We start from the raw sequence: 26,657 nt of genomic DNA, 5'->3' as shown, positions 1-26,657 counted from the left end.
TGTTGAGGGGGATACACTATGTCTTAATCCAAAGCGCAGCTCCTTTGGGAGGAATTGATGCTGAATTCTGCGCTCGCTGTGTGTCAATGCTTTCATTTATTCCACCACACCTTATTTCCAGTGTTTCCATCATCTTGATGCACCCACACTGTTGGAATTTAACCAGCTGTGGGGCTGTCACACACAGCAAAACAAAGTCTGCTGAAATTCATGGCATTTTGCCTGAGGCAGTGAAACAAGATGACTGGTTTTCTGTCCAATAAAAAAAAATTCACTGCAATCCTTAAATAAACTGGATGCTATTACTATTGTTTTGACTTCATTGGGATTCATAATAATCAGCTGATGTATCATTAATCATAAAAAGCACATATTTAGAGCCTCGTGGGTCCTTCATTATTCACTGTTATGAATGCATTTCCTGCCACACATTTTAGGATTTAGTAAGCAGAATAAAATATAAATAAAAACTAGAGGGCCCCACAGCGGTCCGGCTCAATTATTTGAGAGCTGGAGTTGTCGAGGCTGTAGCGGGCCGCCCTCTCACTCAGGCTGTCAGCGCTCAGGCCAGCCGAGATCGCCCACCTGTCCGAAAGCGCTCTTTCCTCCCTCTTGTATGTAATTAGGACTGGAGGTTGGCCCAAACAGCCACAATAGCTTTTGATCTAGCGGCTTCAAACACACACAATCCCACAGAACTGCTCCTGCCTACCAATACAGTGTTGACCCGTCCAAAGCTATGTCTTCCTTGATGATTTTGGTATTAACATAGTCATGGTTCTGTATATTTCGTATCGATTTCAGAAGTACAGTGCATTACAAAGACCTGAATCAGCCTATGCCTGAGTCGAGTTATTGCTTGAATGGGCGTGTCTGTTTTGTGTGTGATATGTGATCTAGGAGAGAGGGAGAGAGAGCGAGCTGAGAGACATTGACAGACAGCAGCAGCAAATCAGTTGCAGAGGATAGATGAGTGATAATCAAACATCAGCCTGACGCTGACTGACAGCATGCTCAGAGCATGCAGCAGAGAGAGTTACTCGGGATTGACAGTGTGCATCTGCGTCTGATTTAGCGGGTTGTTATGCGCTCCTGAATGAATGATTCCCATTGATTGAAAAAAACGGGGTGAAAAGGGGAGAGAGGAGAGGGGGGAGGAGAGGAGGAAAAAGGCTGCAGACGCAACACAGTTGGAGCTGTCAGCTGTGAATGAACCCAGATGTCGGAGAGATAAAGAAGATGAGCCTGTGTGTGTGTGTGTGTGTGTGTGTGTGTGTGTGTGTGTGTGTGTGTGTGTGTGTGTATTAGAGAGTAAGCTCTTATCCCCTCATTTTCCCCATAGGATTGACACACAATAGTGGCCCATTTTCTTAGATCAGACACCGCCTAGTCTCACTCACGCTTTACATGTGTTACACACCCAAACGCATGCCAGAGGTGTGTGTGGTTGCTCCTCCGCTCATTGTTGAATCTTGAATATTACAGAGGTAAATACACACCACGAGCCGCTGCGTTCTGTCTTTGTTTCACACATTCCTTCTCCCACTCTCATTTCCATAACTTCATACAACTGTTTATTTCATGCAGAGTCGAGGGATGGGGGGGGGGGGGGGGGGGTAGAGGGGCAGGGATGTGCTTAAGGAGCAAATTTCTCCGACTAGATCCCTCCGTTTTAGTCATCTGTCAGTCTTTTCTTTGTGTGCTCGTCCGCGATAATGATTTTTCCTCGATGATATTCCTGGTCACTGTTCACTCACACAGAAACCCGTCTGTCATACCTTAAGCGCACTTCCATTTGTGTCAGGAGCGCAAAGCCGCCTGACGCCCTTGTTTTGTGTTGTTTTGTGTTGTTTTGTGTGTGTGTGTGTGTGTGTGTGTGTGTGTGTGTGTGTGTGTGTGTGTAGCTGCATGGATGTTTACCAGCATGTGGGGGTGGGAGGGAGACTGAGATGGAAAGGAGAGAGGAAGAGGGAGGGAGAGGAAGGAGGGAGAGGAGGGTGATGATGCTGAGGGAAGAAAGGGAGGGAGGACAGTGTGCACTGAGGTGAGAGAGAGAGAGAGAGAGCAAGAGAAAGGGAAAAAAAGGAAAAGGCAGCAGGGAAGGGAGAGACGGGGAGGACACGGCAACTGCCTATAGATGCTGGAGCCTTCGACAGCGGAGCGCCGCACTCAGCGGACACAGGAAGATGGTCTCAGTAAGAGGGGAACTGACGGTTGCCTATAATTTAATGTTCAGTATCTTGGACTCCTTCTCCATGGGTAATGCTACGGCCAGGAACTCCAGAGCACAGCTCGCTTTTCTCCTCTCTGCTCCTCTCTCTTTATTCTCAGGCTTAGTTGCTCTCCAGGATTCTGTCCTCTCCTCTTAACTCTCACCTTACTCCCTCAAACACACGCCCGCTCATTGGCACGCTTGCGCTGCTGTCGGGGTAGCCAGGGTCTAGTGAGCGCTGGGTTAGCCCTCGGGGCTGGCCCCACTCTTCCGCTGCACCAGTCAAGCCAAAGCGCTGGCCGCGGCACTGATGCAGATAGATCGCGCTGCCTGCACCCCCCCTCCTCTTCCTCCCTCCTCAAACGCCAGCCGCGGATGGGCGAGCAAAGAACCAAGCAGGGAGAGAGAGGAGAGAAGGGAGAAGGAGACGAGGGATAGATGAGCACATTGTTTTGGAGTCTGCGTTATCTGTTTTTTTAATCTTCTTTTTTTGCTTGAACATGGACGATATACTAAAAGTACACTGGTAACCTTCTCCTTTTTTCTTTTTCCCATTTCTGTCTGGTTTCACAGGGGTGGCACCCGCAAAGAAGAGCCCAAAACTGGTAAGTAATTGTTCTCGTATATTTTTCTCCTTCCTCATCCATCCTTCACTCTCCTGTCCTCAATCCACATGGTGCATCTGTCAGAGGGATATCTGGCTCACTCTCTCCTCCCTCACCTCCAGTTCTCCTCTGTTAGGTGTAACTTGTGCCGATGTTGTGGGTCTGTTTGTAGACATGGGATGCTGTGCTGTGCGGGGGTGGATCCCTGTAGCTCCACATCAGCGCCCCCTCCTCCTCGCTGGCGGGGGCTGGGACGAAGTGGGCTTTGATGCACAGCGTGAGCTGGGTTGCTAACACACCGATGATCGCATCGCGCTGGGTGCTAAGCTTGCAGAGTGAGAGTTGAATGTATGATCACAGCTGAGGAACGGCCTCATCCTGTGATATATGCTGCATTACCAGAGGGACCATGATGATGACTCTGTCTCACTGAATGTGTATGTTGATTTTTTGTTTTGCAGGATGATTTTGAGCTGGCTCCTCCATACAGAGATTACACTAGGAGGGTATGTGATGTCGTTTAGACAGGGTGAAAGTTTTTGGGGAATGAGGTGTGGTGGTATCGGTGCTGGATATGTAGTGTGTTAGATGATAATGGTGATGGTATAGCCTTCTTAAAGCAGATAATAGAAGAGAGAGTGATAGTAGAGTTAATGCATGGTGTTTCAACATAATGTCTGGTTGTTATGGGGCTGTTTATGTCAAACAAAACACTACATATGATGCTAATAGTGTGGCCTGCTAGTGGCAAAGCAGGACTGACCCGAGTCTGAGGAAGCAGCAAGGATTTGTTTTCATTGCCCCAGACCCCCCTCCATCCCCTCCCCTCCCCTCCTCCCTCGATTCTTCTGTCTCCTTAATAAGTTATTGGAGCAGGAGAAACCAATGTATTAGGCCAGTCCCGGAGCACAGAGGGAGAGCACAATGACTGCAGAAGGTCAAATCTAATAGATCCATCAAGAACAAGAGATTTGTTTTCATTTGAAAGGGGGATAGGATTTTTGGACTTTTTGTGCATCAAACAGAGAGAAAAACAAGTAAAAAAATGCTGCCTTTTTGGCAAACAAAGGCGCCATTTTGTTTGATGGAACAAAAGTGACCAAAAAAATATTTTTCCTCCTGAGGTCTGACTTTAGCACCAAGCATTGCCTGCGTTTGTGACTAATGATATGAATCCATTGATCTTCACTTCCCCACATAACGCAGTGAGGTTACGTTCATAACGCTGGTACATTCCAGCTGGATCCACGGCTCCGGCTTAATATTTGCTAAAGCGTCAAGCTTCTTTTAAGTCTAACAAGGCTGATGAATATAAACATGAATTGCAGAGGTGTGGGAGGCTCATTCAGGGAGTAATGAGTCCGAATTTATTGAAGGCATGGCTGCACTTTGAAGGCCAAACACTTTGATATTTGAGAACAGATAAGCCGCTTGCCTCCGCCCTTTCCTGGTGTATTTTTGTCCACCACTTCCAAAGTACTGGGAGCTCACGTGACATGAAGAGACTGAACTGCTGTCATTTTCTCTTACTGTCCCAAAATATCTCCCTTTCTTTCCCATGCTCTGTCTGTAACCCTTTCTCTTCCCTGCTGTCTGTTTGAAACAGGATGGAACTGTACAGAAAGATAGTGAAAGGATCTTTGCTTACATGTGCAATGTTCATGCGCTTGACCTCAAGATTGTATGTGCCGCTCAAGCACCGCTCCCCTCATACCCTTGAGCAGGTGCTCAAGTGGCCATGTTATTGAGGAGGTCAATTTATGAGAATTTTTACATTTCTGGCTTCACCAGTAAAACCCTCCCTCCGTTTGAAACATCTCTAGTGCTTTATTCACTGTGAATCTCTCCATATGCAACAGGGGATGCAGTTCCTTGTTAATACATTCCACTCTGTTAAACAAAAGGAATAGGCAATGTACCCTTGTAAGTTTTTTCTCCCACAGCTGAATGACTTAATCATGAGAAACCATTGAGGTCTTTATACACTAAAATAATTGTCTGAATAAAACAGCTTTATTATTCTTTGTGTTGTATAAGGTAGCAACACAACAATGGTTGACATTATTCACTCTTAGATTCTGCTTCCTTTTACCCCAAGGAGCAGCCATCTTTAATCTCTGTGAACTCTAATCCACATTTCTTCTGTATTCAAACCTCATTTCTCCTCTCACAAACCACAACCCCGATTCGTCTCATCTTCTCTTCTCACTGCTGAGCATGCATCCTTCTTTTTGTCTCTTCCTGTCTGCCAGTTCTCAGCTCATCCTCCACTTTCACAGGTGTACCGACACAGCTGACTTTGAGTTGTCAAATGATATCGATCTGCTTCTCCAACAGCAGTTGTCAAGAAAGGACAGTCAGAACAGCTCCCAGCATAGCGTTTCCAGCCACCGGAGCATCCACACAGACTCGCCCGTGCATCCGTCTCTGGCACCCCCTCTCAGCGAGAGCGCTGCTCCCCCGCCCCCCTCTCAGCCCCTGCCAAGCCTGCCGCCCCAGGACTCCCCAGCAGACGGGACCATCCAGAGAAAACCGGACCCCTTTAAGATCTGGGCCCAGTCCAGGAGCATGTATGAAAGTAGGCGTAAGTATAATCATTTTTGGTGGCAGTTGGATGAGGGCTGCATGGGGCTGTTGGCTCGATGGAGACCATTATACTGCACGTTTTGGAGTAAGATTTGGGATAAGAGATAAGTCTTGTGCATGTAAGTAACTGGTTCATATTCTTAAACAAAAGCAACAAAGGACAAACTCTTTCTGTGCCCTTGTTCAGTATCGGGAGAGGGATATGGTCTCTTTTTACTTGGGGTGTCATATGTGAACTTATTCTCTAATATTGGCTCAGTTGTCAGTTATTAGGTGCACCTTGCTGATACTGATGAGGTCTATAACAGTCCTGTGACAAATCTTACCTTCATGAATGCTAAAATGGGTTTGTGGGATCTGTTTTAGAGAGGTGCAGATTCAACTTTGTCATTTTGTCGTAACAGTATTGAATTATACAAAGAGGTGTTCCTGTCATGAACCCCAACCTAACTGATAGAAATGAGGTGGACAAAATATGAGAAATGTGTGTCAGTATAATGGAATACATACACAACAGCACCAGAAACGATGTCCTCCAAAACGAGTGTACAGCGGAGTCAACACGTCTCACAATCAGTTCAGTTCAATTCAGAGCTTTGTTACAGACTCAAGGTCCAGATAAAAAGAGAAGACATTCATATATTAACTGAAATGAAAACAATTTCAACAGGAACTTACTATAACCTTCATGATGGTAGGATCTATTGCAGGACTGGTTGTGTTTTACCCTTAAACTAACAGCTTCAAAATCATTTTGATGGTACAGTGTCTTGTAATAGGGTGAATGGTGTCTCTGTCTCAGCCACACCGCCCCCCTATCACTTGTTTCTGCACTATGTAACTTCAGTAAGAGGGTAGGTTCACAGCGTTAAGTCTAACAAATTGTAACAGACCTGGGATTTTTGTCAGTGGTGCTCCACTCAGAAACTGTGGGGGGCGCCAAATCACACAAAATGCCAATGTTGCTTTTAATTAAGTCGATGTAATAGTTTAAATGTGTATACCACTCACACCTCTGTGTGCTAAATATCTAGCTAGCCAGCAGTCAATTGGCTTAGCGTAGCTCCCACAAAAAGCAGGGGGAAACAGGCAGCCGGAGCCGTAGCCCTAACCCTAACCCGTTATATCTAGGTGTTGTTAGTAAAAGTTTTCTTTAAAGCTGGTAGGCAGATTTGTAGCCTACTGGATTTGTAGGTGTAGTTTTTGCCAAAATGTTGCGTTATTCCTTTAAAGAGGTTCCTTAAAGTCACAAAGTTAGCTTTGATTTGATTGTCATTTCCACCCAGCATTAGAGTCCCCCACATGTTCTCGGTCCAGTCCTTTAAAAGCTTTGAGACGCCGCTTTGGCCCAGTTGTGGACACTGGCACCATTGACACACTTTTACACTAGACTTCCCTAAAGAGACATTCACAGCAATAGTGGAGTGAATGTCATTGGATTGCATATCCCCCTCCTCCTCGTCTAGCCTCAGCAAAGTAAAGGGATAACTCCAATTAAAAAGAGTAACCCTCAGATCCACTGTCAAGTTAAAAAAAAATAGGGGTCTGTGAGGGCTTAGAAACCTTAACATTTAATCACATTCCCAGGCGCCACTTGTCAAGGACTTTCATTATTTAGATGCCTGTGAAGAAGAATATTAAAAGAAGGGCTGAGCGTGGGTTGTAGTGCCGAAGCCTGTTGGCAAGCTGCCGTAAAGGGCTGAGAGGACAGTGGTATTTGATTTAAAAAGGAAATACAGAGTAGAGATGGAGAGTGGACGAAAGCAAATCCAAGGGGGAGATTATGTCTACATAAATGTCCTATGATAAAGTCTCAGCAGGGGTTTTCTAAATTGCCTGAGTCCGTTTGCTAAGTACAAATGAGAGGAAAGTTTTAAGAGAGAGCCCAAAGGATGATGAAGAGGGAAGCGACAGGGACATATAAATGTGACATGAAAGAAAAATGTTCGGATAAGAGAAAGGTCAAGCATCAGGAGATCAAGGGATTCTGAGGTAAAGAAAAGTAAAGAGGAACACACAGAGAATGACAGGGAGGACAGGTGACCTGTACCAGCAGGTGTGAATCCTCTACTTCCTCACGCTGCATTGAGCTCTGGTCCTAAAATCCCACTGTGTGCGCCCGATAGGCCTCAAGTCTTGGCTGCAGCAGAGACATTTCTCCACGCAACATTCGCTCTAATGAAAAGTTCTGCTGAGATCAAGGTCTTTAAACACACTGTGTGCTGAACGATTTCCATTTGCAGAAGAAATCCTCCCCCAAAAGCTCACATAGCATTAACCTGCTCCAAAAAAACAGGCCAGAGAGGATAGGGTTCTCGCTCGTGCTTTATTGGCCTTCATTTCGATTATTGTCTGGTTTTAACATGTTCCCAGTTTAATTTCCTCACTGTTTGAACCATCTGTGCTTGTTATTTGTAGTCCTCACTCTTAGCTCAGCACAGGTCCTTCCATCTTTGTAAAATATCGATCGATTCACGCCCAGTTGGCTCACTGCGGGGATCACTCATGGATCTATTAATCGACAGGAGCAAGGTGTAACTGTGCAGTTGACCCCACCCGCAGTGCAGGTGCAGATTGCGACAGTTAGCCTTTGACTCGCCCTCTCTCCGGTTCCTCCAAAGTTACATTGTGATAGATTGGAAGAGATGGCTGCACTCCGCAGGGATTTTAACTGTTGACTGAAGGAACAGATTGGGAGCAGGCTGTTTGTGCCTTCTGCCACCCTGCTGCCTCTTAGTGGCTTTAGTGGCCTTGGCAGTAGTGGCCTGTGTTGGAGCAAAAGGAAATCTCCCCGGGAGTTTGCTCAGAGGTGCATGTTTGTCAGCCTGTACAACACAGCTGCGAAGATTCAAATGCATGCACATACATGCATATGTGAATAAATATACATAAACTTAAAGCAAAGACTCTTGTGTGTCCAGCAGGATGAGGCCACACACATGCACACTTGCTGTGTCTCTCCCCTGAGGCTCCCCCCTCATCTCTGCTGCTACATGAACCATGAGCTGTCATTCGCTGCAGAGCAATGCCTCTTTTATTCTTCCTGCTGTGGATGGGAGTGAACTGTGAACTAGCCATCCTCTGCTCAATAATATATAGCCTACTTCCAGCATGTATTAGCACCTCTGTCGGGTGGGAAGTGCTCTCCAACATATTGAATAGTCGCGTGTCACACATCTCTTCATAAAAGAAACAGTGCATTCGAATAGCAGTGTCCACTGTGGGAAGTGAAAACGTTTTAAAAAGCTGAAAGAAAATGTGCTATTTCAGACATCAGAGTTTGGCCTGATCATTTCTAATTATGGGACCAATGATCGAGGGTGCTCTGAATTTTCCTGGCAGCCTGTCTTGCTTTTGATAGTTTATTTAAGCTCTATACCTGCGCTCTTTCACACCCAAAATAGATCCTTGTAATCTTTTGATGGATCAGTTGTTTGTTCTTTTCCCAAAGCGTCCAGACGGATTGTTTGCGCAAAGTGCTGTCTTAGTGACAAAGCTTGGAACAGTTGGGAGGACGATTATTTGCATGTGGGCATAAACAGATGGATAGTTTGATTCCCTGAGAACAATGGGAGCATCAATTATGGCCCTACCTCTTCACGGCAAGGCTAGAGCATGATGTTTGAACTGGAAAGGGTGATATTAAGGGGAGTTATCTTTAATAGCAAACTATTATGCTAGAGCTGAACTCTTCTTGGAACAGGAAGTCCCCTGGGCAGGCTGTTGGTATTAATGCAGGAACGTTAACGGTGGTTTGTTGATTTTACAGTTCCAGACTTCCAGGAGCAGGACATTTTCCTGTGGAGGAAGGATACAGGGTTCGGCTTCAGGATCCTCGGAGGCAATGAGCCAGGAGAGCCGGTGAGTCTCTCTCGCACTCTTTCTATCTCTCATGGTTGATTCTCTCTAGTTTGCTTTTCAATTTCCTCAATTTCCACTATACTGTATATTTGGGTGAAATGTATAAAGTACAACTCACAAGATTCAGTCCCCTGTATGATGAAATGGACACTATATTCTCAGCAGCAAGTCTGAAACAAGTCTGAGCACATATAGGGGTCTTTAACACATCTGTTTCTCTGTTTATCTTCCTCCTGTGTGCAGTTCTGAGCTTCTGTGTCTGTTCTGTTTCTACGACAGTTTCTCTTTGAACTGGCCAATGTAAAAAAAACACACTACTTTTTAACCCGTTTTTTAAAAGAGGCAACGTTGATGCCTGCACTGCTCTTTTGACAGGGAAAAAAATGATTTACTTGAATGTTTGGATAGGGTGAAGACTGTAGCAGGCTGGAAAGATGAACAAAGATTTAATAGTACTGTAGAATTGTAGCAGACCTGTACTGCATGGCAACTTTATCCCCTTGCTGTACAAGTTGGCACATTCTTATTTAATTCATACTGCAGTATATCTTGATTAAAATAAAAACTTTTCTCAGTTTGAGCTTTGTTATCTTTTCATGTACATTTTCTGTCCACAATCTCACAAGTCTCCTCCATCTACTTTGTGTTTCAGATCTACATCGGCCACATAGTGAAGTATGGAGCTGCAGACGAGGACGGACGCCTGCGCTCCGGCGATGAACTGATATGTGTGGACGGCACAGCAGTGGTGGGCAAGTCGCACCAACTGGTGGTGCAACTGATGCAGCAGGCTGCCAAGCAGGGCCACGTCAACCTCACCGTGCGACGCAAAACCAGCTACGCCGGTAAGAACCAACGGCTTAGCCTGTTAGAGACCTCCTGATAACCATTCCCTTAAGGGTTTGATATATTTCTGTGCACTGAAGTTCAAAAACTTGTTCAGGTTTTGAGGATTATGGCAAGTGCAGAAGCTCAAAAGTTGGAGGTGTGGAGCCTGTCACATGGAGCTCCAGCCTAACTCAGTATCTAACAGCTCACATTGCTCTTTCTTGTTTCATTACTCGCTGCAATATTTAAAATGGGTCCTTTTAAAAAAAATGCAGAAAAATTACCGTAATTATGCATTCATGAAAATCACAGAGAAAATAACTTTCAAGTCAGAAAAATTAACCTCTAATTGTCCATTCCATTATATCATTACAGCCTCTGTTGTTACAGTACAACAGTATTCAGTTTCTGAAAAGCATTCTGTACTTTACTATGCCACGGGCCCATTTATTTTCATGGCAGTTCCACCAGGGGCCCGGGTTTGCCTTCCTCTGTAATAGTCTGGGTGTGTAACGGTATGAAGCATTCGAGCTAACGCCCCCGCCCATCACTGCCATTTCACTGCTCTGCTCAGCTCCATTCTGCTCCTCAGTCGGCGATAAAGAAAGGCCCATAAATATGATGGAGAGGCTGGTCAACCTTCGGCCCGATGACAGCGGCCAGACGTTAGTGCATTGCTGCTCCCCGCCTGCCTCAGAGCATCCACAATATGAGGCGCCTTCCTTGAGCAGCTGTACAGGAAATTAAATGTGGAATGAAATGTCCAGATACAACAGGCGGGCCGCGTCTTTAGTTCATCTTTTGTTCAAAACAGATCAGCGAAGAGATTGTTTGAGAGGCTCTTCTCCCCAAGCTGTCTGCTGGTTCGTCTTTTATCACATCAACATGAACGAGCTGTGTTAGGAGAGAAGAATGTCTGTGTTTATTTACAGTGTTTTTTTATTGTCAGATTGTACAGGTGATGTAACGTTCTGCAGTGGTGTCCTATCTTGACAGTTTTGTTTTTATGTTATCTCGCCTTATTATGCACCGGTCTCTGCCTCAGATTTTTCTCTTCTATTATCTCCTGAACTTTTTATGTAACACTGGCTGGCCTAATTTAATCTGTTTGTCTTCATTCTCCATTTTGATCTTCTTGTATCTCCTGAATCTTTCTCCCTTCACCTCCCTGTCCTCAATTTGTTTTTCTTTATTCCCTCCATAAATCTTTCTCCCTCTCCCACCCTTCACTGTATACCTGCCTCTTTCTCACCTTATCCTCTTCTGCCATCTCCAGTTAAAGCAGAGGGAGATGTGCCTCCATCGCCGGCGTCCTCCCACCACAGCAGCACCCAGGCGCCCAGCCTGACGGAGGAGATAGGGAAGCGCACCCCGCAGGGCAGCCAGAACTCCCTCAATACCGTCAGCTCCAGCAGCGGATCCACCTCTGGCATCGGCAGTGGAGGAGGGGGCGGAGGGGCAGGGGGCAGTGGCAATGCTGTGGTTGCTGCCGCAGCTGCCACCACCTCCTCTCAGCCCCCCAACGCCACCTCCTCTGTCACATCCGCCTTGCAGCCCTATGATGTGGAGATCCGCCGCGGTGAGAACGAAGGCTTCGGTTTTGTCATCGTCTCTTCAGTGTCGCGGCCTGAAGCTGGCACCACCTTCGGTAAGAGACGTCATCAGGCACACTCTTGTTGATTGCACATACAAATATTGCGGATATCAGTTCCAATCAGCAAAACATGAAACACACACTCAAGCTTTTCCTCATCACTGGTGCTTTTTATCTTCCTATCTTCTTCACGGGCTGCCTTTGTATCATCCACTGAGCGCTAAATAGCCCGACAACCAGCACATATTCTGGCTATTTACAGTCCCACCAGATCAATACCAACACTCTTCAAAGAAGTGCTTCTTCTTTCTCATTTTTCGTCTGAGCCTGTCAAGCAGAGACACTGAAACCCTTTCTTCGCCTGCAGCTGCTGCTACACTCACACAAGGCTTTCATAATTGATCACAAGTAAAGTGGATCTTACATAAGGCATTTGTATTATTCAGCTGAACTTAAATGGCTTCTGCCGAGCAGGTTGGAACTAAAAGCCTAATGACAACTTAATGAGAATGAGTGCTACAAGCAGGACAAATGTGGGAAATGATCGCTGTCAATTCTATTTATTTTACAAACTTAAGATCAGAGAGATGCAATGACTTAAATCCCTTTGTCTGCATGTTTGAGGTTATTTTGCATCGCTTACCTGATAGTAAATTTCAACAATACAATGAATCCTCTATTTGATCTCACACGCCTGCACATAAAAAGCTGTTCAAGTTGACTCTTACTTTGCCTCTTAGAAACTAGCTGTGACTTTTCTATGCAGAGCACTCTTTGCCCTACTGCCGTGGCCTTCTGCCTACGCCACTATGCCATTCCACACTTCTCCACGCTCTTATCTCTGTCAATGTGGGTGGACTGATAATGTTCAACTTTCCAGGTCGGCTTACAAAGTGGCAAAGCTCCTTTTCACAGGCCAGAGTAGAAAGGACTGCGCCAGCAGATAAGCTTTATTTGATTTGAACTGTCATGTAAAATGTAATAGAATCGGCCACATGGAAGTTTCAAACTCAGAAACCAGTCCACCCATACTGTCTGATTTTAAAGAAGCAATTTTTTTGTTCAGAAATGTGTCAGACATCGGCCTTTCCTTTTCTCCGTCCCCCTGTCATCGACGTTCCACTCAATATTTTCCAGTTAGATCTTGTTAAGAAAAGAGGGAGAGGTCAGGGTTTGCAGTTTGTAGTGCAATGAAAGACCGTAAGTGGAATGAATAGTAATGATAAAGAAGATGGAGAAAGAAGGGAGCGATTGCATGCACCTTTTCTCTGCAGTGACTGATGTCAGACTGCAGACAGACAGAGAGAGAGAGAGAGCGGGGAAGGGGGGAAGGGGGGAAGGGGGGGAGGGAGGGAGGGAGGAAGAGAGACAGAGAGACCTCAGGGTAGTTGGTGAGATGTCAGCTCTGATGTATGTTCGTTGTCTCCAACTTTCTGCCGGTGCAGGTGTTTGGGATGCAGACGACACAACGCAGGTTTTTCATTATTAGCTTTGTGCTGCTGCGAGACACTCATGCAAATATAATAATGATCCCCGTTTTAGAAATTTCCTGCTGGAGCAGCTTTAAGTAATAGAGGAGGATGAGGTAGAGAAAGTGGAGGCGGATGAACACATTGATATTAAGTTAAGCTTAGTTTCTCCCACTGATACATTTGAAAAAGCAATTTACAGGAAAAGTACAGTACGACACGTTCTTACTCCTTTGCAGAGCACATTTGAATTTGCCCTTCCTTGCCAACGCTTGCATTTTGTTCCGTCGTTTTTTTCTGATTTGCTTCTCTCGGTGACCTTGGCTCTGCTGGCTGTCAGTGAATTAACCCTTCACCTTCTGATCCTCTCTTTCTGCTCCTTTTCCCTTCTTTTTCCTTCTCCAAACTCAACCACACACGCACACACACATATACACACTGAATCACGCATCACAACACGTCAATTGACCATAGCTGGCAATGCATGTGTGGCCATGCCCCACAAAATAGGACGCATCATCGAGGGGAGCCCTGCAGACCGCTGCGGGAAGCTGAAAGTCGGAGACCGCATCCTGGCTGTGAACGGATGCTCCATCACCAACAAGTCCCACTCTGACATCGTCAACCTCATCAAGGAGGCCGGGAACACCGTCACGCTACGCATCATTCCTGGAGACGGTGAGCAGAAAATGACCCATAATGAATCTAGCTATTTTTTTTTTTATTTGTGATTTCATTTAACTGTTGCAAAAATGGGGACCCAGCAACTTTAAAGGTGCCTTCAAGGGTACCTGCAACAGAGCGGGATATTGCTCACCAGCACATACTGACAATATCTTGTTCAGTCAGTATTCTTCAGCCAAAAGTTAATATTAAACAATTAAGTAAGGGTATACCCCAGGTATACCATACAATCATCAGCTAATGTTAGTTTTATTGTGGATTTGAGGTGCAGGACAAGTCGTCGCTCTCCTGAGTTGTTATTATGTATGCTTGTATTGTTATATAAAGCTGTTTCTTCACTTGGTTTCAAAGTGACTGGAACACCCGTGGTGTTGACAGAAGTGCTTCTTTCAGGATATCAGGGAACTTTCCCAGCCTTTGCATTTCTGCCGTTGGCATGCATGCACTAGTAAATGATAGATAGATAGATAGATAGATAGATAGATAGATAGATAGATAGATAGATAGATAGATAGATAGATATGTGTGTGTTTTGGGGGGGGGCAGAACTTCTTCTGTGCATGTTGGTTTGTCTTTTTTGTCAAAGTGGTTTTAAGGAAAAGTTTGTGCACGTTGTATGTTGAGAGCTCTCGCTACTTTGTGCTGACAGATCACCCTGGCATGCTTCACAAATACTGTTTAATTAAGTGTGTGTGCGCGCGTGTGTGTGTGTGCAAGGAAGGCAATACTCCCTGTCAACCTGCACGCTGGTAGAAATTGGAGCTATTTGTCCGCCACTCGTTGCTTTCCGGCTCACTTCTTATGGATGAAGAGTTGTTGTTTTTTTCCCCCTCGCGTAGTGCTTGATGAGAACAGTGAGCCAGAATCTCTCTGCCAAGAAGACACAGAGAGCAAGAGAGAAGGCGTCGGAGAGAAATAACTGGATATGCTTTATTGGAAAGTTCTGGTTTGTGTTTATGTGCATGTGTCAAACAAACAGACGCTGTCTGACACGGACACAGAGAGTGACAGGAAAAGAATGTGGCTCGTGTTTCTGAGTCGTGTCTCCGACTGACTGTTCTCTCTGCCTCTGTTTTCACACGGCTGAGCATGCCTTCTTCTGCACGGATCAGTCCTGTCTAAACTTTCCAACATGAATAAATACCAACGCGAAAGGTTCTTCCAAGGCTGAAGTCAGGTTCAGCTTCTCCTCATTGAGCTCACCTCTCCCCTGCGTGGGAAGACAGACAGACAGAGTTTTGTAGTGACTGATGCTCAGAACTTCTGCAGGGGCAAGGAGAACAGGCGTGGTGTTCTTCCTTTTAGTGCTCACCATACGTACACTAATGCCTTCATCAGTGCTTGTCTCTGGAGAATAGACTTGAGGCGCAAGCCAAGCACACCTCACTGCTTCCTATTGTGTATGAGAAGGGAGACAGACACGCCTGAGCTGATACGATGTGCAGTATTTTCTTTTTTTTGCAAAACCTGGTGTAGTACAGCCCTCCCACTTCTCTTATCTCTTCTCCCTTTCTTTCCCTCTCCTGAATTTCTCATTTTGATTGTACCTGCTCTTGTTCCCATCGCAGCCCATTCAAGGTGGGAGGGCATATTGCCAGGGCCGGAGACAAATTACAGAAACGTCTTTTCTTTTTTGTGCCGTGAAGGTGTTTAAGCGAGGGAGGAGAAGAAGAGGCAGCGGGTCGCGAGCGGAACAGAAAGACAGAGAGAAACGGAGCTTATTCGATTAATTTCCCAGACGGAAAACAGTCGGAAGAGAGATAAACGGAGAGAGGCGGCAGGATGGAGGGAGTGGGTTATGCAAATGAGCAGATGGAGGGGCGAATAGGGTTTATGGGGACAAATTGGAGGCTGGAAAATGTGAGAAATGAGCAGCAGAAAAATATGTGAGATTGTAACAGTCAGCGTTTGATGCCAAAAAATCTTATGGGGGGTGTTTACAGCACCGACCTCAGGCTGAGGATCAAGCTGAATCATTCGTCACACACTCGCATATACTAGGTGGTTTCTCGCCCAACCCACTTCACCCGCTTGATTGGTTGGCTTTTTACCTAATGGGCAATCGAAGAGCTAAGCCAACGGGCTCCAAGGGGACTGGTGGAGGTGGAGGAGGTGAATAGATGAGAGGGGAATTGACCGTGAGAGAAATAGCGAGTAGGGGACTGAGAGGAGAGGAATGGAGAGTTGTAATCAAATCAAAGATGCCTGTAAATGGCCAAGGAAGATGAGGTTGTTAAGGAGAAGAAAGGTTTCTTTATGCGGCAAGAGTGGTGTAATGATGGTGTGTTTTAGTGGTTAGAGCACGACGGCATGATTCACTGATAACACAAAATGATTGGATCAGCGTTGAGATAAAAGACAGAATAACCAGGAGCTTTTATGTCCCAGGAGGCTGCAAGTGCTCGTCAGTTTCCTGTTTGACAGGAGGAGCTTCAGTCCACAGTGAGATGTACAGCAATTGGAAAGGAAACACAATTTGACAAGTGCCTCGACTATATGATTGATAGCACAGATGTAAACCTGTGTATTGAAAGTAGTGGAGGAAGCCTGGAGGCTGGTGGAGCTGGTGGTGGTCCCAGTGGGTCAGTTAATGTTTGTATCTGACAGCAGCTGAATCTACACCAGTGTTCACACTGAGATGTGTGAAGTATGGATTTAATTCCATCACTGGACACCAGAGAGACTTGTGTTCTTGGAGTCTTTTTATGGAAATTAGTATAAGCTGTATGGAAGAAGCAACTGTCAATAAATTCACTCAGTGAATCAACAGGGGTTTTTAGATTTGCATGAGGCACAAGAGCTCTTGTACTGTGTGAAAAATGTTTTCCACTGGTTGACATAAAAGCAATAATTTGCCCAACACTAATCAGTTCACGAGGGGCTCTATTTTTTTGTTCTCATTTTATGGATTCTCCGATTTGGTCCAGACCGACATATCTCAACAACTGTCCATTGATTTCACGAAATTCGATACAGACATTCACGATCACCAGAGGATGAATCTCAGTGACTCTGGTGATCCTTTGACTTTTCCGCTAGTGACACCATGAGGTTAAAGTTTTTAGTTTTGATTGTCACAATGGAAATTTGGCACACACATTCATGTTTCCCTCAGGATGAGTTACGACTTTATTGATCCTCTGACTTTTCATCCAGCACCATCAGGTCAAAATTTTTGTTTGTCCAGTTCTTACTTTATTGGTTCATGACCACTAGTAAAGCACTGTTTGTTATTCTTCTTTGGATAAACCAGACTACACGCTACACTAGAGCTGTTTTTAACAAACGCAGTCACAAGGTTTGACTTGGTCCTTGATAAAGGAGTAACAGAGCTGCTAGCATGGTGTTAGATTCTTACTCTTGTTTTTACAACTTTTCTATTCTCTCTCCCCTCCTTAGAGTCATCAAATGCATCTTTGTTGACCAATGCAGAGAAGATCGCCACTATAACCACCACTCACACACCACAGCAACAGGCTGCACCTGAGGCCAGGTAAGGGGCACACTGGGAATGTTTTGTATGGAGCCACTACAGTCCTTTAAAAAGGCAGCACAATGTGGTGTTTTTCAGATAAAGTGTCAAAAATATGCTGATTAAATGCTTAATGTAATGCCTGAAATGCAATCAGCCTCTCTCTGATTCAATCTTAAAAAAATCACACTGACTGTTATCTTTCTGTCTCAGGAACAACACCAAACCAAAACAGGAATCGTTTGAATTTAAAGCCCCACCAGGCCCTCCTCCCCAACCCCCGACACAAGTCTCACCTCAGGTAAGAAAGGACGGTTCAGTCATCCATTCACCTGTCGCTTCAGTCATACATCCATCCATTTCATGCCTCCATCAAACACCGCAGTGATCTACGCTCCGTCCCGTCAACTTTCTACCCACGTCCACATTTGTCTTTTCATCCGTCCATCCAGCTGTTCTGGCACCCAAACATCCCTTCTTCCTCCGTCCCTTCATGCATCAACCATTCCACCCGCCCACCTTCCCAAGGGCAAACAGAGTACATTTTTATTTATTTTTTTCCCCTTTACGTCCACCTGCTGGTGTTATCGGAGCCCATGCATTAAGGAAAGCCTGTTTGCTTTCAAAGTAACCCCTCAGTCCACAGTGTTCGCTGCTGAATTAATCTGGCGGTGTGGAGATAGCTCCCACAGATAGCATTGATCCCTCAGCAGAGGAGATTAGGAGGGCGTGAAGACAGGAGCTGCTGTCTGTGGCTGTCTGCCTGCCCTTGTGGTGCCCGGCCTCTCTCTCTCTCTCTCTCTCTCTCTCTGTCTCTCTGTCTGTCTGTGTCCCCTCTCTTTGTCCACCCAGAGCCTAAGGCATCAATAATTCAGCATCCTTACACCTGAGCATATGCATGCACACACACATGCGCACAGACACACACACACAGTCTGGCCCATTTATTAAAGAGGTGTGACTTTCCTGAAGGTGGCATTTGTCCCATGCTCCTGAAATAGGAGTCCACTTCAAAGGACACACACACTTCAAATCTGAACCACAAAGTTTGATGCTAATGTGTCTTTGTCCCTCCCTCTCTTCCTGTGTGTGTGTGTGTGTGTGTGTGTGGTCTGTCTCCATCAGGATGCTGAGTTCTACTCAGTGGACCTGGAGCGAGACAACAAAGGCTTTGGCTTCAGCCTGCGAGGAGGCAGAGAATACAACATGGACCTGTATGTGCTGAGGCTAGCTGAGGACGGAGCGGCCGTCCGTAATGGAAAGATGAGGGTAAGTGCACAATGTAACACCAACAACTAACAGTATGAAAAGATTCACACACCAAAAATCATCAAATGTTTCCAAATATTAGGCCCCGTTTAGATATATGTAAGCTTTTTTTGTTTTTCTCAGAAACTTTCACATCTGAAAAGTTTTGTTGTTAAAACATTACTCCACTGATTTCACACATGAAGTAATATCCAGCATCTGAAAACTAGCTCTGGAGGAGTTTTCTAAAGTTTGAGAAAATACCCTCCTGCTTGGGTTTTGGGAGTACAAATTTATAACAGAAAGTCTACTTTACAAACTAGGGCTGTGGAGTTGCAATGAAATGCATTATGGGAAATATGGGAGACTGATTCAAAGTCAGGATTTTTCAGCCTCAGCTGCATTGACTTTTCTATTATAATGTGTCTCACAGGTCTCCAAACTTGGGAGGGTAATATTTATTCACTGGAGTCCCTCTTAATATTATATTGTCAATTATTAAATGCTTCACATTTTTCTATGTACTCTTGTCACCTTGAAAATGAGATCTTAGTCTCGGTGGGACTTGCTTTATTAAATAAAGGTTATATGCAAATGTGATGGCAATAGTCATTTTGTAGCTGGAACAATTCCAAATGAATCACATTGTAACAGGATTAAGCTGCATTCTTCGGGAGCACCCAGAGGATCCCCTCGGGTCCTTTTGGACTGTTTTGGCTTATAATGGGCCATTAATGGACAGTTCCCTCAACTGTTGACGGTTAATATTATCAGGTAGCTTTTACTGTATGTCATCAGGGGTGAAGATTGTACCTTGGGGGTTTCTTGATCAGTTTAGTACTTGCTAATCATCACTATAAAGGTTAACAAACAGTAAGAATCGGACAACGATGGTCCTAAGATGATCCTGATAGTAGGACTCCAGTATTACAGTGTGTATGAGCTGTGTGAGAGACATTTTGCATGTCTCTCCAAAATGTCAATATTTTCAGCTCTGTTATTGTGCTTTTTTTTTTTTCAATAATCCAGTGGGTTTTTAAATGGTTTATTGGATTAAGAAATTGTAGGATTTTCTCAACTCATGAATAAAAACTTAATCCTTTAATTAATCTGAAAAAACACCACAATTTGCGATTTTTCAGTGGATGTCTGCACACGGCACGACAAATTGTCTCAAACACTATTGTCACGTCCTGATTGTGATAGAATAATTCCCTCTAAACCAGTTGACAGTGTTGATTAACACGCGGGCTGATGATACTGCCTCACAGACCTTACAGGCATCAGGATAATGTTATCTCTCAATATAATTGCTCTTGCATAATATACACCCCAATTACTGCAAGCTGTACCTCACTGAATATAAACACGGTCGCCTCCAGTCTTGAGCAGGTGTCGGGTTCACTGTGTGAGTGCAATGTCAAAATACAAGGCATACAAACGTTGCAGAGTCACGGAGCGTACCTCCTGACAGAATATGTACATTTTAATTAATTAACGTTTTCTTACCAGCTTGTAAAACGGCTGCAGAACCTGTCATGAAACTGTAATATTTAACCTTTGTTTTGATTAATCGCATAAATCAGTATCACTTCCCCCGGGTTGCTTGATTGAATATACAACGTAGGGCTAATTGATTCTCCCGGATGTATTTGTATGTGAGACATATGCAGAGAGCCTGTTGGCAGATACTGTACGCATGTGAGCTAAAAGGAGTTTTTGATATAGGTTAACATATATATATGTCAGGAAGTGTGTGGGCGTGCATGAATTAGCACATTTGTACATGCATATATGAAATACACACGTTTGTGTTTGCGCTCCTTATTAGTGGAGATATTAATAGCAGCAGCTCTGTGAGGCAGAGAGAGGTGTCAGAGAGAGATCCATATTCTGCCAGAGAGGAATTCCCTCGGCGCAGACAGCACTGACGGATAACTTGAGGCGTGGAGGCAAAGAAGCAAAAAGTGTGTCTTCTGGCTCCTGTTTTTCTCCTCGCTCAGCCGCTGCTTTTCGATGCATTTTGCCCTTTCTGGAAACTGTTGATTTAGATAAAAAATGCTGCTGTTGTGCGTTTTGCCGTTCAGAGTATTCGATATGTAACTTCTCCTCAATCTGTCCTCCCTTTCCCTTCCCTCCTGCTGTCACCGTGTCCCTTTGAACCTCCGTGCCTCTCATCTCTCCTCTTGTGTACTTTCTTTCCCCACTGTCACTTGTTTCTCGCATTCTGTCTTGCTCTGCCGTCTCCTCTTTTTTTTTCTGCCTTTTGCTGTCTCTCCTTTTCCCCTCTGATTTACCTCTTCTCCCTTCCATCATCACCTGTCACTCTGTCTCTCTCCTCCGCCTCCTACCTCTGGCTTCCTCCTTCTCTTTCTTTCCTTCCGCAGGTCGGAGATGAAATCCTGGAGATCAACGGCGAAAGCACCAAGGGCATGAAGCACGCGAGAGCCATCGAGCTCATCAAAAGTGGAGGCCGGCGCGCCCATCTGGTGCTCAAGAGGGGTGACGGCTCTGTGCCTGAATATGGTGGGTCAATCTACGAAAACATTCCCTTCTCCCCCATCTTCACGCCCTGAGCCAGGGGACACCCAGTGGACGGTGGTGGGTCAAAGGGGGAAGAACTATATTACCCTCCCAGGACCCTTCACCCATCCCTGGGACACACCCACCAGGGAGGGGGAGGGGGTTGGTTGGTCTTGGGTGTCTTTCTGGTGGAGGTCACCCCCTGGGCTTTGGGATTTTGGGGGGGAGCAGGGGTGGAGGTGCTCCTGTGGGTGCTGCCGCCCCCCTCCTGCTGTCACCTGCTCTCAGTTTCCATGTCATCCCGCTGTCACTTTTCACCTTCTGGCCACTGAGCAAAAGCACTCTGCTGGGACTTTTACAGAAAGGTGGTGGGTCTGATGTCACTGCTTCGATTAAAACAGAAACTGTTTACAGGGTTTGAATGAGCAGACTAGTGAAAATAAATGTTTAACTGAGGTCTCCAAATCCTCACTAAACACTAATTAAAAGTTCAGAGAAAACTTGATCCATTGCATCCCATGATAAAATGGGACATCTCGCAGCTGTGGTTAGGACGTGACACAAGCGTATTTATGATATTTATTGAAGGTGAATGTAAGCTACTGAACTCTTAAGGGTTTTAAGTGAGAACTGTATTGAGAAGAAAAGGCAGTCTGATGCTTTTTTTTTTGCCATTTCAAAGAGAAAATCTCACAATACTGTGCTTGACATTAGTCACTAATCCATGGATTTTATTTGCACCCACTGTTAATGTCATTGAAAAAGCTGTGACGATAGGAACTCCACCCATCCCCGTTTCAAAAAGAAGAGTTGCTCCAGTTATATAGACGTTTTGTACAGTAATGAAAAGAATAGAGACGAGTATTTTTGTTCCATGTACAGAGCCATGAACCGAAGCCACATATTAATGGATAAAAGTCTATTGCTGCATGAACTTGTCAAAAGTGTAAATTGGATTTTTTTTTTTCCTTCTACTGTCTATTTTCCATAATATTTATGGAACGTTTGTTTTTGGTTTTTTCAATCGTATTGACCAGTTTTGATTGATAGTCACGAGTCATCATAAATGTTTTCTTTTACTTTTTGTTACTGTTTTTCTTTGAGTGGAGATGCATTTGCCCGTCTTGAGAAGTTCATCAATGTAATTTTATTTGCGCACCGATATGACATCATGTGAACTTGTATATTTTGGATCATTGTTTGTACTTTTTAGTTGGCACAACCTTTGACAGTCTTGCCAGTATTTCTTTTGATTTCTGTCAGCAATGTAAAACTGCTTCATACGCTGTTGTTGTGGGTGTGCAAGTCTCACTGTCTTTATTTTTGGGGTTTGGGTTTCTGCTGCTTTCTGTGTCCACATGTTTAGGTGTGTGTGGGTTAGTGTGTCCGAGTGTGTGTATGTGTGCGCTTGGCTCCAGGACTTTTCTCTGTAACTGATGGTTTCCACTGAAGGGTTTGGGCAATTTCCTGGACTGTTTCTTTCTTCTGAATGACTCAATGATCAAATAAACACATTTTTTTTATTGAAAAATCAACACAATAATTCTCCTTTTCTTCCTTCAAGTTCCAAAGCAATCTAAACCCTGTGCTCTTCTCTTTCCTGTTTTGTTTTTTTGTTTTTTTATCTTCCCTTTCTTCCCGTATTGCGCTGGGCTCTTGTCTTCCTTCAGGGATGGTCGCTCCCCATCTCACTGCATGTATGAGAAATGACAAGATGGGGGAGGCCTCTGTCCTCCAAAATCAGACCACGGTTTGTAACTGTCCTCCCCTGTCGTCTGGCTCTGCCTCCCACTTCCTGTCTTTCTTCTTCTCTGTCTCTCTCTCTTTTTTCATCCTGGTCTCTGTCCTGTGTGGTGTGGCCTCAACTCACCCATGCCCACGCTCTACTCCATGCATACAAATCCATTCACCCGAAATGCATTGCCAGTCCCGCCGCTGCCGTAACCGCTGTTATGGATACCTAATTTAACCTTTCGATGACAAGTCCAAAGGTGAAATGAGTGTTAGTATGTTCTTGTGTCATAGTTAAGATATTCACACTACTTTAGGCCATCAGAGAACATCCTCTTTGTTGTCGCTATAGTTGTAGTCCTGCAGTTTGTAGTCTTTCCTTATAACGGAGACCCGAAGATGTATTTCCAGGGAGAAGTTGGTCAAAGAACTATAAGGTTACTGCTATACAGCCATAGTTTTTTTAGTTCATCTTGAGCATTTAATTTGCTTTAAGTGTCTAAGTCATCATGCATGAAAGAGCATGGCTAATCAGTACAACCAAGCAGCATCATCAACATGCATCACGTTGGCTCTGACTGTTACCAGCCTCCAGTCCAGCCGCCCAACCAGCCAAGTCCCATCTGCTTCAGAGAGGTGACCCCAGGTAGACCTGGGAACAGGTTTGTTGTCGGTAACGAGTCTCCTCAAGCAATGGCTGCCATTGTGTCACTGCTTTTTATTCTCATGTGTAAGCTACACTAATATTTTCCCATTGGCTGTTCCTGTGCCATCTAACAACGAGCCATCTTTGCTGGCATTAACATCAGAATGGCTTCCATTGAAAATGTTCTCAGCTTCATGTCTGAGTGATTCAGCATGGTTAATGTGAAAACAGATAAGCGCTTTTAGAGTCTAGATGCATGTTTGATCCCCCTTCCCTCGTCTGTATGTCACATTGTGTTGCAGACGGCAGCCCCAACGACAGCAGCTCAGCCAACCCAGAATCCGGGTTACAAAACGCTGCGGAAGTGAGCACCATGCCCCCAAACAACGCGCCATCGGAGTCAAGCAACCAACCAGAACCCCACCAATCATCCCGGAGCAAGAAGGAGCCGAGCAGCAACTCTACCGGCACCGGCAAGCAACACCATTCCAAACACCGCCACCGCTCCCCCAACAAGAAAACCAGCACGGGAAAACACAAGGGGAAAATAACCACGGGGAAGCTGTTCAAGAAGAAGGATGACAAGGGAAAGGACGGCCACCGCCACCATTCAAGCGGGCACCACCGTAGCCGCCACCGTTCGCCTGACAAGAAGCACAGCCGGTCACGCAGTGCAGAAAACACCCTGGATAGCCGTCATGGGGGACATCGCCACGGCCGCTCCCCTGACAGACGCCACGGTCACCACTCCTCCTCTAATCACCGCCATCGCTCTCCTTACCGCTCTCCTCACCGCTCTCGCCACTCACCTCGCCGCCACAGGTCCCCCCATCGCTCTCGGCACCACTCCCCCACCAGACGGCATGCCCACTCCTCAGACCCCTACCACCGGTACGCCTCCCCAGAGAGGCCGAGCCGTAGCAACGAGAAGCCCAACGGAGAAGAGGCCGTATTGAAGGAGCCACCCAAGTCTCCTGAACCCAGCCTTCCTTTCGAGGACAGCATCCTCCGTGAGGCCCCGGCCCTGGATCGCCTGAACAGGGAGGCCACGCTTCCACCGCTGCGCAAGGAGGAACGCCTGTTCGGGGAGGACAGTCTGCTGCTGAGAGCCTCCTCCACGGATAGGGCCTATGGGGGGGACAGCCTGTTGAGGGACCTGGCATCCCGCGGCCAGAGAGACAACTACAGGGACTTGACCTTGCCCAGAGTGCGCACTCCCGACTCAGATTCAGCCTACAAGAGGTACAGCTCGCTGCTGAGAGGGCGCTCGCCTGAGAGGACGGAGCGAGACAGGCACTACGCCAGCCGAGGTAGCTCCCCCGAGTCGCAGTATCGAACACGCAGCCTGGGACGAGACATCTCCCCGATCAGGAGCCCCAAACGGGACGACTCTGAGGACGAAGAGGACGATGACAACTTTGTCGCAGCTAAGGTGAAAGAGTACTACAGCACGCTCAAGACCAACAACACCAGTCGTTCATCCAAGCCCACACTCCCTGAGCCCAAGAAGACCTACAAGGGGAACCCCAAAGACCTGAGCATCTGATTGGACGGCTACAAGCCAATCACAGCCTCTATCCACAAAACACCTCAAGTACTCACTGTCATCATCACTCGGTTCTACAGAAATGCACCCAAATGTGAACACACACACACACAGATACACAACACGCAAACACTCATACACACACATTATGTAACAACGTTGAGTTACTAACAAGACAGTGATTCCAAAATGACTTTTGAAAGCTGTTTTTTTTTCTTTCTTTTTTTAATTGTATGTTTTTCTTTTTCTTTTTTTTTTCTTCTTGTTTTTGGTTAAAGCATTCTACATTTACAGTAACTCAGACTTTTCCAGAAAATGTAAAACCATAAAAAACAATGATGTGCCTAACAGTTCCATTAACGAGCGACATTTTGTTTTTGATTTGATACGTGTCCGGCATTTTGTGCCGCACTGTCAGATGATGAAATGTATGTACTTTTCCACAAGGAACCCATGGAAGTACCGCGCACCTGGATCACTGTAACCGGTGCTCACAATGATGCTGTGCATGTCTTTACCGGTTTCAATGTCTTTCTCTCTCTCTCTCTCTCTCTCTGTCTTACTCTGTCTCTCTCTCTCTCTCTCGCTTTCTCTCTCGCTCTCTCCCGCCTTTATTCTCTGTCTCTCACTCTCAATCTCTTTCTCTCTCTCCCCAGTGCCACTGTTTTTTAGACATTTGACCAGACTATAGCACAAGCCTGCATTTGTTTGTATATTTTTGACAGTTTGCAGTATGTGTACATTCAGAGGTGATCATTTTAAATGAATGAAGGGAAAATTAAAAGTTAAACTATGATGATGATGATGATGATGTTAAAATAAAATAATATATTCAACAAATGAACCAATGTGTGGTTGTTTCGGTTTGGTCTGGAATCATTTTGGGGATTTGATGGAAATCATTTAAGCTCCTAACAATATGGTGTGTAAGTGTCATAGGGAGGCAGATACTGGGTGGCAGGTAGAGAGTGTCTATAGTGTGCCGAGCTGTCATCATTTGGGCAAACAAAAGAGTGAGGAGGCTGATATTGTTATCTCAGGCCTCTCAACAGTATGTGTGTATGAGTGTGGAGAAAAAAAAAAAAAGTCTTTGAAGAAAAGTAAAGCAAAGAGCTCCCGTCCCTTCACAACATCAAAGCCTGGATAGAACAGTCTTAAAAAATGTTCCTCCACTCCTCCTCTCGCTGCCTACTTTGATTTGTGCCTTTTCAGTGCCCTATTTCTCCCATTGTCCTCAACAGTCCTTCGCTTCCTCCTCCTCCTGGATCAATTCTGTTTGCTGAAAGACTTTTCATTTGATAGCGAGCAGACATTGGGGGAAGCTGTGTCCCCTATTTCAGGATGGTGACAGCGGAGGTGGGCAAAAGATGAAAGAAAAACAGCAGAGAGCAGAGTGGTCACTCCTGTTGACCCGTGGATGTCAGCAGGGATTTACTGCTGCACATAAATGAAATGTGTTGTTGGGCAGTGCTCGGTACAGAAAGATGAGACACTGCTGAATTCAGTCCAAAGTAAAAGAAGAGTCCCTTTAGTCTTTTTTCATAATTACTGACATTCACTTTTAAGACAATAATTCAAGGAGGCGAGTGCATAAACCTTCTGTATGTGTATTTGATATTTACCGTCCTCACACGCTCACTTTGGCTTTGTAT

At 45.4% G+C, this 26,657-nt stretch overlaps 1 protein-coding gene across 5 annotated transcripts in view; it reads left to right on the top strand.

Moving 5' to 3' along the window:
- magi1b (membrane associated guanylate kinase, WW and PDZ domain containing 1b) overlaps window positions 1-25,849 on the top strand; it is a 144,064-nt gene extending 118,215 nt beyond the window's left edge. For 2 of the 5 annotated variants that reach the window (XM_073468114.1, XM_073468113.1), the window contains exons 13-24: window positions 2,786-2,817; window positions 3,279-3,323; window positions 5,158-5,401; window positions 9,173-9,264; window positions 9,917-10,109; window positions 11,369-11,740; window positions 13,630-13,833; window positions 17,239-17,332; window positions 17,525-17,612; window positions 18,437-18,580; window positions 20,947-21,085; window positions 23,762-25,849. In XM_073468114.1, the coding sequence (XP_073324215.1) occupies window positions 2,786-2,817; window positions 3,279-3,323; window positions 5,158-5,401; window positions 9,173-9,264; window positions 9,917-10,109; window positions 11,369-11,740; window positions 13,630-13,833; window positions 17,239-17,332; window positions 17,525-17,612; window positions 18,437-18,580; window positions 20,947-21,085; window positions 23,762-25,005 (2,891 nt within the window). In that variant the 3' untranslated portion in view covers window positions 25,006-25,849. Of the gene's footprint in view, window positions 1-2,785; window positions 2,818-3,278; window positions 3,324-5,154; window positions 5,402-9,172; window positions 9,265-9,916; window positions 10,110-11,368; window positions 11,741-13,629; window positions 13,834-17,238; window positions 17,333-17,524; window positions 17,613-18,436; window positions 18,581-20,946; window positions 21,086-23,761 lie in introns of all 5 variants that reach the window. The other 3 variants (XM_073468116.1, XM_073468118.1, XM_073468117.1) reach the window with 3 other exon arrangements.
- The last annotated feature ends 808 nt before the right edge of the window (window positions 25,850-26,657 follow it).

This window comes from Pagrus major, chromosome 6 (assembly GCF_040436345.1).
Source record: "Pagrus major chromosome 6, Pma_NU_1.0".
Taxonomy (NCBI): domain Eukaryota; kingdom Metazoa; phylum Chordata; class Actinopteri; order Spariformes; family Sparidae; genus Pagrus; species Pagrus major.
The sequence above is the reverse complement of the archived record's forward strand: the minus strand, read 5'-3'. Positions and strand labels throughout refer to the sequence as shown.